The sequence below is a fragment of the Balaenoptera acutorostrata genome, chromosome X (genome assembly GCF_949987535.1).
Source record: "Balaenoptera acutorostrata chromosome X, mBalAcu1.1, whole genome shotgun sequence".
In the NCBI taxonomy this organism is placed as follows: domain Eukaryota; kingdom Metazoa; phylum Chordata; class Mammalia; order Artiodactyla; family Balaenopteridae; genus Balaenoptera; species Balaenoptera acutorostrata.
In genome coordinates this window covers 20,605,942-20,617,351 of record NC_080085.1, presented here as the reverse complement: position 1 = coordinate 20,617,351, position 11,410 = coordinate 20,605,942, and the positions used below count along the sequence as shown (strand labels likewise).

Sequence of the window (11,410 nt, the reverse complement as noted above, 5' to 3'; positions counted from 1 at the left end):
CAATCGCAACGGCGAAGGCCGATTCCCAGCGGGGCGCGGGGCCGGTACCTCCCTCCTCTCACCCCCGCGTGCCGCCCACACTGAGGTGGCGCTTTCCCGCCGCCTAGCAACCGTCGGCGCAGGGGTGGAGCCTCTGGAAGGCGGGGCTTGCGTTCGCTCGCCGCTCGAGGCGCGACGCGCTGCAGCTCAACGTCGCGGTTTCCCCCCGAGGCTTCCGAGCTAAGCCTTGGTCGGATCGAATTGGCTCTACGGCCGTCACCCGCACCGCGGCCCATTTGCGGTCGGAGGAATCGGGCCCTAGCCGGCCGCCGTAGCGACCTCTCTGTAGTGGGCGGGGTCAAGGCCGGCTGACCCCCGCCGGAGCCGCCGCTGCCAGCGACATGTTCAAGGTGAGAGAGTGGAGCCGGGTCACAGCTGTCACCGCCCCTTCCCGGCCTCCCGGAGCCCTCCCCGCGCTCTCGTGGGCCTCTCCGGGGATCAGGCCCGGCTCGCCCCGAGGTTTTTCCCGCCTCCGGGCCGGCTGCGTCCCGGCCCCGCAGTTCATTCACCGGTCCGCGTGGAGCTAGGCGCTGCCGGGCGGAGGCGTGAGACCCGGGGGTGGGTGGGTGGGGCCCTTTGGGTTGTGCTCTCGTGAATAAAACACTTAAAAAATTAAAGTACAAAGTATCCACCCTTCGTCTGGTGCCCTCTTGGGTTCGTGAGTAGGGTTAGGCCACCTCAGGGCACTGCGGGGTTCGGTTCTGGTTGCCTGGTAAGGTCAGGTTTCAGAACCTGGTGTATGAATGGGGGAGGGTCACCTTCGGAGAGGCTGCTGCAGGAAGTCGGGGAGGCTGGCATGGGAATGGCTGGGTGAGAGGGAGAAGCTGGAACTTCTCTGCCATTTCCAGTGAACAGTATATAGTATGGATAGGTCAACTCCATTTACATTCTATGAACTCATGTCCTTTGAAAGAAATACACTTTCACAGGGAAGACTGTTTCGAAAATCTGTACACATGAAGGTGTTATTCTCCTAGTTTAAAAAAAAGTAAATGATATTTTCTATCATGAAAAACAAATCACAGGCTACTAGAAAGGAGTCTACAAAATCGAGTCTTGAAGAAGCAGTGCACCCATAAAATATTGCTAATGAAATATCAGAATTGCACTACTCATTTAAAAGTCTTATTGAGCTTCTGCAATGTGCTTTGGGTGCATTAGGACAGACAATAAAATCAGAACATGGATTTGGCCATCCAATCTTGGCATTGCCACTTTCTAGCTGTGTCACCTTGGACAAGTCACTTAACCTCTCTGAGCCTGTTTTCCTATTGGTGAAATTGGGGAAATAACATCTACCTCATAGGGTTGTTATAAGGAATAAATAAGTTAGTATGTGTTAAGCACTTGGAAGAGGTCCTGGCACATAGAAGTGACATCCAAGTATTTGCTTTTATTTTGTTTTCAGGCAGCTCACAGTTTAGTTAGGACAACAGATCCCATAAGAAACTTGGTTCATTTGATAAATTTATGTTGAACATCTATTATGTGCTAGGAGCTCGGCTCAGTTTTAAGGTTGGAACAACAAAGGATATGCTGTGATCAGTTTATATGGTTATCAATGTACTGTGGTAGTAAAAAGAGCAGGATCTGTCTTACCAGGGGTTTGTGGTTATTGGCCCTTCAGAGGGTCTGCGAATAGCATTCAGGGGGTCCCTGAACTCTGAGGGGAAAAAATACTCTTTTTCACTAATCTTTCACTGCAGTTTAGCATTTCCTTCAGTTATGAATGTAGGTAACTGTTTGTTATCTATTTCCGGATAACGACCTTAAAACAACAATGATTTATTATTTCTTACCATCTATAGGTTGGCTGGGCAGTTCTGCTGGCATCTCCCAGTGGCTGAATTCAGCTGGTGGCTAGACTATGAGGTGGACTTATTCCCATATCTGTGGGCCTAGGGCCCCTCAGTGTGGCTATCTTGGGCTTCCTAACATGGTTACTGGGTTCCAAGAAGGCTAGTCCTGATGCTAAACACCTGCTTGCATCACATTTGTTGATGTCAAAATGAGTCATATGGCCAAGCCCAGAGTCAATATGGTGGGGGACTACACAGAGCATGGATATGAGGACATGTGATTGATTGGGAACAATTCATTTAATAAGCTACTACAGCAACAAACTACAGTAGTATTGGCAGTACCTGTCACCAGTCGAAGTTAACAGGACCAGTGCATGTCACAGACATTTTCATGTCACATTACAGTTGTTGCAGATCTCCAAATATCATTGATGCTCATCACTACATCAAAGTTATAGTAGTTATGACTCACTACTAGATCTTTTTAGTATTAATGAGCTAATAAAGAAGCACATATTACTGTATCAGATTTTGGGTCTTAAAAAACAATTATATTGCACTATAATTGGCATTTATGCAATTAGAAGCATTATTTTGAGAAGGGGTCCATAGCGCTCACCAGACTGCCAAAGAGGTCAGTGGCACAAAAAAGGCAAGGAACCCCTGGGGACTTCAGGGGAGGCAAGTTTTGAGAGACAGGAGTTGCTCAGGTCGATGAGCTGGGGAACAGCAGCAGGGGTACTCCATTGAGGAAGTGCCAGTAGCTCAGCTGTGCTGTGTCAAGGGAAAGATTAAAGGGAGCTGAAATTGTTGAAATATGTGCTTTGAGTAGAAAAACTCACGACAAACCTTGGTGGATACCAAAATGTAAGGAGGAGAAAGAGGAAGAGGGAAGGCCAGAGATTTTCGAGAAGCAACTTTTGATAAGTAGAAGTAGGAGCACAAGAGTGATGTTTAGAAAATTAAGGGAGGGAAGTTTCAAGGACAGGCTATGTTAGGGTGCTTCCAGTTGGGAAAACCCAATTGCTTAAATAGTAAGGAAAATTATTTCACAAAGTCCAGAGAAAGGGTGGACTCCAGCGGGTCAACGATGTCCTCAAGGTCCCCATCTCTTTTCTTGGCTTTCTGAAGTAAGATTGGTTCCCCTTATGGTTGCAAGATGACTGCCAGTAACACATGCTTTCCCATCCACTACAGCAAGAGAAAGAGAGAGGACAAAACTCCCAGACTTGGATTACACTCTTCAGTCTGATTGGACCAGTGCCCCTGACCCAATAGCCAGTGCCAGGGGAATGCCATGCCCTGATTGGCTTAGACTAAACAGGATCAGCTCAGGATGGGATCACTACATTAATCACCTGGGAGAGAAATGAATCCATGAACACAGTGGGGGAATGGAGACTGGATGTGCAACGACAATGTCTGTTACAGAAAGATGAGTTAGATGGGTTTGGAGAAGTGTTCACTGTTTTGGGCAATTTGGTTGGAAGGCTTTCACAATGTTTATACATGTAGGTTTACTGATGGAAGTGAAAGCTAGATTAATGTGGGTTGGTGGCTGAAAGATGAGTAAATGGGGTTTATAAGCTTGACTGTCAAGGGAAGGAGGGAGAATATAGTAACTTGAGGGACATGTTTGGTCAAGATTCTAGAGTTGTTTTGTGGTTGGTCCAGTATTCAAGATTTGGCAATGTTTATGGCCTCGGGAGGAATGTAGGGAGGGAACTTTTATAAAAGAGAATCCCTTAGCTTCGAAAAGGAGGAGAGATAGTCCCTTCCACCTGTGAGATGGAAGGGAACGAAGGATAGCAGTAATTGTAGACTAGTGGTTCTCATCTGGATGGTACCACCTGCCTCGAGCGTGTTTTAGAAACTTGGTTGGTTCTTCACATCTTTCATTTAGTTGTGTTGAACATTCGTATGCTGAAATATAATGCTTATAAGTCTTTCCTTTTCTCCATTGTGTTACCATCAAATTGATATACGGGTCTCTCTTTTTTTTTGGACTTATGTATGTAGGTGGGTGATGAATTTTACTTCAAGATAGCAAGAGTTACTTAGAAAATTATTTGTCATAAAATGGCGGTGTCAGGTCTAGTAGGTGAGGACCAGTGCTTCTCAAGCTTTCATGTGCATGCGACTCTTATTAAAATGCAGATTCTGATCCAGGAGGTCTGGGTGGGGGCCTCAGAGTCTTCATTTTTTAACAAGCTCCTGGCTGATGTAGATGCTGCTCGTCTCCTGTCATACTTTGAATAGTAAGAACTGAGGCAAACTGGTAGATGAATGGTTTCTTGTATTTTCCAGGTGAGTGATTTTATGAATGTGGTGGGATTTGGAAGAGGCATTGACCAAAGAACAAAAAAGATAAGTGAGAGTCTTTGAGGGCGCTGCTGAGAACTGCTACTGGCCGTCTTTCATGATTGCAGCCTGGGAGTGGGGCTGAGCACATGGTAGGGCTTGATCAGGTTTGAGACTTATCAGCTTGGGTCAACTAGGACTGGAGGGCAGAAGAGTTGATAGTATAGGTGTTGGTGGAAAAAGTACAGTTTGTGTGGCTAGTTATGTGCATATACAATGAAAATATTTGTGTTTTAACTGTTGTTTTGATTTAGCTATCCATCTTCAAGTCAGTAGGGGGCACTGGTGGATCACAAAACACATTTGAAAAGCTGCCCAGTGTTTGCATTCTATTGCAGGAAGCAGCTTTTCCAGGTGCTGCTGCAAGAAGCTTGAATACTGACTACATACACCCAGTCTTCAGATTCATGTTACTAGATTTCATTTGTTGCACAAATGTTTATCACAGTTCATCTATGGGCTGGGCACTCTGCGGTACCTTGGCAGGTATAAATGAAAAGACCCACTTTTTACCTAGGAGAGAGTCCCCCAGTGTGGCCACATATCAGAATTATTTGTGAGACAGTTTCCAGGGCCTGCCCATGGGTCGGATTTGGTTTTTAAGTGAGGTCCAGGAATCTCTAGTTTTGAAAAAGCCCCCCAGGTGACTGTGAAACTTGGGTTTCAGGACCTCACAATGTAATTAGTGGCACAGACAGGAACAGTTCATTCAGATGCAGTGGGATAAGTGCTCTGATGTAAAAGGGTTGGGGAAATGTAGAGCAGTAGGTCTCAACCTTGACTGCATATTAGACCCACCTGGGTTGCTTTTATAAGTCCCTATGCCCAGACTGCACCCAGACCAGTGCTATCAGAATCTCTGGGGTTGAGATTTAGGGATCTAGTTTATAGGGCATATAGGGCATGTAGCCAACCTTGAGAACTACTGACTTAGAGGAACAAGCACCAGCAGGGGGCATAAGGAGACTTGATAGAGGAGAACATGCCTTTGAAGCTGAGCAGACATGGTTGAAAGGGCGTTCCAAGCAGAGCAGAAAAGCTCATGCAAGGACACAGAACTGAGAGTTCAGTGCCAAGTTAAAACCTTGTTACCTAGGGTGAGACACTAAAGTTCTCTGTAGCTGTGTCCTCATCTATAAAACAAGGATAAGACTAGTACCAACCTTAAATTGTTGCGTGGATTAAATTAACTCAGACCCAAAGTTTAGCACAGTGTTTGGTACAAAGTAAGTTCTCTGTAAACGTGAGTTATTAATAACTTTTAGTTGGCGTCTTGTAGGAGGCTGCTATGGTAGTGTTATGGTGGTGCACAGTCTTGGGACTTTCCAGAAGTATTTTTTAGTGTCAAATCTTGGTAGTTCATTGGATGTGGCAGAGTTGGGAGAAGGAGAATTTAAGGATGCTGCCCAGGCTTTTGGCTTGGAAAATTGAGTGGCTCTTAGAACTGTTGATTGAGATGGGAGAGTGGAAGAAGGCTGAGTTCGGTTTGCGGGGAGGTGATAACTTGCTTTTGAATAGGTTGGACTTGGAGAAGTATCTGTGGACATTAAGAGGTGGTAATCAGTTGACATGGAATCCAGGAGTGAGGAGTTTTCCTGAGAGAGATGTGGGCTGGAGATGGAGGAATCATCAGATGCTTCAAGGGCCAGAAGATGGCCTAGTGAAAGCTGGTCTGCATCACTTCCTTCCTGAAGGACGGAGATGTGAGCTCCACTCAGAGCTCACTGCTCATAGGAGCCTGAGGTGACCGTATCCTTGGCTATAAGGCATTATTACCTGTTGTGGCTGTTTGGTCTTGATGTAATGCCTTTATTGCCTATCTTTCTGAAATAAATTTCCTTTTTTTTTTTTTTGGCTGCGTTGGGTCTTCCTTGCTGTGCACAGGCTTTCTCTAGTTGCGTCAAGCGGGGGCTGCTCTTCGTTGCGGTGCGCGGGCTTCTCATTGCAGTGGCTTGATGGCTTCTTGTGGCGGAGCACGGGCTCTAGGTGTGCAGACTTCAGTAGTTGCAGCACACAGGCTCGGTAGTTGTGGCACGTGGGCCCTAGAGCACACGGGCTTTAGTAGTTGTGGCACACGGGCTCTAGAGCACGCGGGCTTCAGTAGTTGTGGCGCACGGGCTCAGTAGTTGTGGCTTGCGGGCTTTAGAGTGCAGGCTTCAGTAGTTGTGGTGCATGGGTTTAGTTGCTCCACGACACGTGGGATCTTCCCGGACCAGGGCTCGAACCCATGTCCCCTGCATTGGCGGGCAGATTCTTAACCACCGTGCCATCAGGGAAGTCCTGAAATAAATTTTCTTATCGTGAATAGTATGTTACTATTACAAACTAAGGGGAGAATTGCACTGATAACTGGAAAAGGAAAATCATCTGTAAATTGGAAAAGTACTGTAAGTTTATTTTACTTGAATATTATTTTAAATGTCACATATTTTGAAAGATAATAAAGATTTTTTGCCCTTACAGTTAAAACATCTCCGAGGGAATTCTCCTTGAGGAATTATATAGTTTGTATCAGTTAATTTTCCCCAGTAATGCTTAAGCGGAAATTTATGGTTAGTGCATACAGCATGAAAGTTTATGTGGATATTTTCAGGGGAAAAAAAACTCAGTCTAGAGGTATATTGTAGAATTTGGAAGCTATTTGTTTTTCACTTTTGCTGAGTTTTTCCTGATTTTTGCATGGCCTTATGCCAGTTTTATTAGAAAACTGGAACAGTGCCAGTTTCTTAATTTAGTGGGTTTTAAAACTTGTGTTCAGGGCTTCCCTGGTGATGCAGTGGTTGAGAGTCTGCCTGCCAATGCAGGGGACACGGGTTCGAGCCCTGGTCTGGGAAGATCCCACATGCCGCGGAGCGACTGGGCCCGTGAGCCACAACTACTGAGCCTGCGCGTCTGGAGCCTGTGCTCCGCAACAAGGGAGGCCGCGATAGTGAGAGGCCCGCGCACCGCGATGAAGAGTGGCCCCCGCTCACCGCAACTAGGGGAAGCCCTCGCACAGAAACGAGGACCCAACACAGCCCAAAAAAATAAATAAATAAATAAATTTTAAAAAACAAACAAACAAAAAAAAACTTGTGTTCATTGTACACTAAAACTTGTAGAAGGAGGAATTTAGAGCAAGGGTTGTAGAGTTTTCATTATACTGAGAGCCTATAACTTTGAATATTAAGCTATATTTTCATGATAATACCATTATAGACAGTAAGTTGTATTTTGAATGAATATTGTTTTTAAAGGCACTTTAAATACAGTCACCCTTTGTCTTTCTACTTCTTTCTAAGTCTTTGAAGCAATGCAGCGTGTTTTGTTCAAAGCCCACACTGGCTCCAACTTAAGGACGTCTTTGTTTGGTTGGGTGAGGATGAGGAGCCCTCTGTGGGAGCTAGAGATAGGTTCACAAGTGCATGTTCATTGCTTTAGTTGGGAGGGATACCCAGTGGTTTCTTTTTTTCAGATGTTCCTGTTCATTCCTTTGAACAGTCTTTAAATAGGATATATGAAAATAATAAACGTTCATTTTTGTTTTTTCCCCCATTCCATAGATGTCAGTCCTTGTGAAATAACAGCCTGCTTTTCTTTGTGCTTGCTGAAATGAATCTCTCCCATTAGAGGTGCTGCTTCATGTGTCGTATTATGACATGGGTTAAACTGGTGAGTGAGTAAGTAAGAACCAAGTGATACAGGGACTCCAACAAGTTTCCTAAATCGTTTGTTGATGGCTTACCTCACTTGGCAAATATTGACTGAGCCTGTTTGTGGAGTCACATCTTTCGGGAGCACTGTTAAAAATTGCTGTGTTTAGTCCAAATATTGACTTCTCTTGTTTTTGTTCCTTATTTTCACAGAGATTTTCATTATGAATCCAGATTGTCATCAGCTGAATTGAGCCTTGCCCATGATTTTTTTTCCAAAAGAATGTTGTAGTTTCCTTTTCCTTAAAGAAGGAAGAGCCTGTGAATAACTGAGATGAGGTTGAAGGCAGTTGTTGTCAGTGAGTTCGGCATTCTCTGTGCACACAGCGGTCTATTAGGAAACGAAACTTGGGTCTAGATAGACTTTACTTTGACAGAATACCTCTTCCTCTTAGAAAATGGAATTTTTTTTAGTTGTTTGAAAATGTAGAAGCATTTGAAAGGCAAATTTTGAAGTAAATGTTTCTCTGTGATTGTTTTTTTCTGCCTCTATTTTCTTAACTCATTAAAGACTGAATGGATCTTGGGATGCCATTCCAAGAGAGAAAAGAAATATATTTATATTTTGGAGTTTTAGGTAAGCACTGTTAAGTTTCTGTCTGAATGAGGAAGTTCAAAATAAATTTGCAACATGGTAAATTATGTGTCATCTGTGTTCCAAGACTGTGAAACCAGTACAGCCCAACCAGATGACTCAAAACCTGCCTGAACGAACAATTATCTCACTCTTTGGCTCTGAGGTTTCCTTCCTGTTTATCAGACAAGTTTATTATTTTTTTTGCGTGAATTTAACAAAATCCAATGATTATTTTTAAAGGTGAAACAATTGCAAATGAAACATACTTGCTTTGCTTTGCTGACCTAATTTTGGGTGAATTCTGCCCTCCAAAGATAAAATAGAAGCTGGTTTTCTCTTTAAAAAAAAAAAAAAAGTTGATGTTAATCTTGAAAACAGCCTTGGTTTTTTTTCTTCACTTGGTTTTTTTTCTTCACTTATCTCTTTAGACCACAGCGTGTTTATAGTGGATGAGGAAGAACTAGAAAATATCAGTTACCCCAGTACAGAATTACAGAATTGAAAGTTTATCATAAGATAGTTCTATGTTTGTCATAGTTGGAAGACAGTTTTTCTTTTTGTTGGTTAAAGTCTGAACTCTTAAAATATTGGCTTCATAATCCATTCACTATGAAACAGATTGAAATGATTGTGGTTTGTCTTGTTGTTGTTGAAGTGTAAGTGCTCCCAGATTTATACATCCAAATGAGTGCCTGTCAAAACAGTCGTTATTGAGAGGACAGATTTAATTATCTTGTCAATACATCTCTTCCAAACATGCCGTCACTGATCAATATATTTGTTCCAGAAATATCATCCCTGATCAAAACATTTTGTCTCTTTTCATTTGGAGTTATGGTCACACTCTCTGACAGATTCTTTAGAATATCCTCAGGAGCCAGCTATTTTTGTTTCTTGCATGTTACAAAACAAATTAATATTCATTGCAAAAACTTCAGGAAATTCAGTTAATACTGAAGAATCACCCTTAATCCTACCACCTGTAGATAACCATTGTTAACATAGTTTTCAGACTCATTTCTGGGCATACTTAAATAGACCTCCTCAGTCTAACATTTTCAAAAACCTCACAGATCCTCCCCCCTCTTTTTAAAACAATCTAATTTATTTCATTTTCTAATCTGCTTTTATTTCAAATATATTGAGACTGATTTTCTTATAGGCTTAAAATTTGATGTGAAGGCATTTGGAAATGGAAGCTGTATGATCACATATTAAAAGTAAATTTCCAAAAAAAAAAAAGTAAATTTCCTTTATTAATTTGTTATATAAATAGTTACAGTGAGTTCTGATATGATCCATCAAGGTTACTGCTTTGGAGAGAAAATACTTATTTTTGAGGAGGAGGAGGCATACTGTTTATTTTTTTTTTCCTGGTTGCATTTTTTTTAAGTTCCATAGTTTTTAATTATGCTGATAAAACCCACATAACATAAACTTTACCATCTTAACCATTTTTAAGTGTACAGTTCAGTTCTGTTACATATATTCACATTGTTGTGGAAAAGATCTCCAGAACTTTTTCTTGTTGCCAAACTGAAACTCTGTACCCATTAAACAAAAACTCCCCATTTTCTCCTCCCCCACAGCTTCTGGTAACCACCAGTCTTCTTTCTGTTTCTATGAACTTGACTACTTTAGACACTTCATATAGATGAAATCATACAGTATTTGTCTTTTGTGACTGACTTATTTCTCCTAACATAATATCCTCGAGGTTCTATATAATATTTCATTATATGTATATACATTTTATTTATCCATGCATCTGTCCATGGGCACTTGGGTGACTTTTCACCTTTTGGCTGTTGTGAATAATGCTGCTATGAACGTGGGTGTGCAGGTACATCCTTGAGACCCTGTTTTCAATTCTTTTGGATATATACCCAAAAGGGGAGTTGCTGAATCATATGGTAATTCTATTTTTAATTTTTTGCAGAACGTACATATTGTTTTCCTTAGTGATTGCACCATTTTATAATACCACCAACAGTGCACAAGGGTTCCAGTTTCTCTATATCTTCTCCAACACTTGTTATTTTCTGTTTTTTTGATAGTGGCCATCCTGAGGGGTATGAGGTGAGAAAATACCTATTTTAAAAATTGTATAAGTAATGCTGAAATAACTTGTAAAAAGTCAAACAGTACAGTTAACGGTAATTATATGGTTCCCATCATCTGCTTCCCTCTAATTCTCTTCTCAGAGAAAGCCTCTGTTGCCAGTTTGGTATATGGCCCTCCAGATTAGAAAGGATTGCTGTATAAAATGTAGGAACTGTACTGAATGCTCACTATGGGGGGAGGCATATTCTTTTGATCTTTGGAGGTTATGGACTCATTTAGTTTCTCTTTATTAATTCAGTTTATGACACAGTACTAAGGACAGCAATGCAGCCTGATGTGGGCAAAATTGTTGATTGTTTTCATCATTTTGTTTTACCCTAAATTCTTTTACATAATTTATTTTTTGTTTTATGTTCTTTTTTTAGAACAAGAATAACCTCAAAAGTATTGTCACTTTTCATAGACCTTTAAAAATCCCTATCACATTTTTACCTCTTAAACAACTGAAAAGAATCAGATTAAAAGCATTTTGTTTTTAAATGAAAAATGCTTTCAGATGGAAATTTTTGCAGAAAAGATTGATTGAAGATCAAAGAAGCAGTGTAACAGGGGAAAAATACATAGCTGTGTCTTATTTCCTGTAAATAGAGGAATATCTAATTTTATTTTATTTATTTTTTCATAATTAAAAATTTTATTTTGTTTATTTATTTTTGGCTACATCAGGTCTTCGTTGCTGCGCACGGGCTTTCTCTAGCTGTGGCGAGTGGGGGCCACTCTTCGTTGCGGTGCGCGGGCTTCTCATTGCGGTGGCTTCTCTTGTTGCAGAGCACGGGCTCTAGGCGCTCGGGCTTCAGTAGTTGTAGCACGCGGGC

General features: G+C 42.0%; 1 protein-coding gene across 4 annotated transcripts in view; it reads left to right on the top strand.

The window, feature by feature from the left end:
- The first annotated feature begins 139 nt into the window (after positions 1–139).
- The window catches only part of APOO (apolipoprotein O), a 56,635-nt gene continuing 45,364 nt past the window's right edge, over positions 140–11,410 (top strand). For 2 of the 4 annotated variants that reach the window (XM_057539096.1, XM_057539095.1), the window contains exon 1: positions 140–389. In XM_057539096.1, the coding sequence (XP_057395079.1) occupies positions 381–389 (9 nt within the window). In that variant the 5' untranslated portion in view covers positions 140–380. The remainder of the gene's footprint in view (positions 390–11,410) is intronic. The other 2 variants (XM_057539097.1, XM_057539098.1) reach the window with 2 other exon arrangements.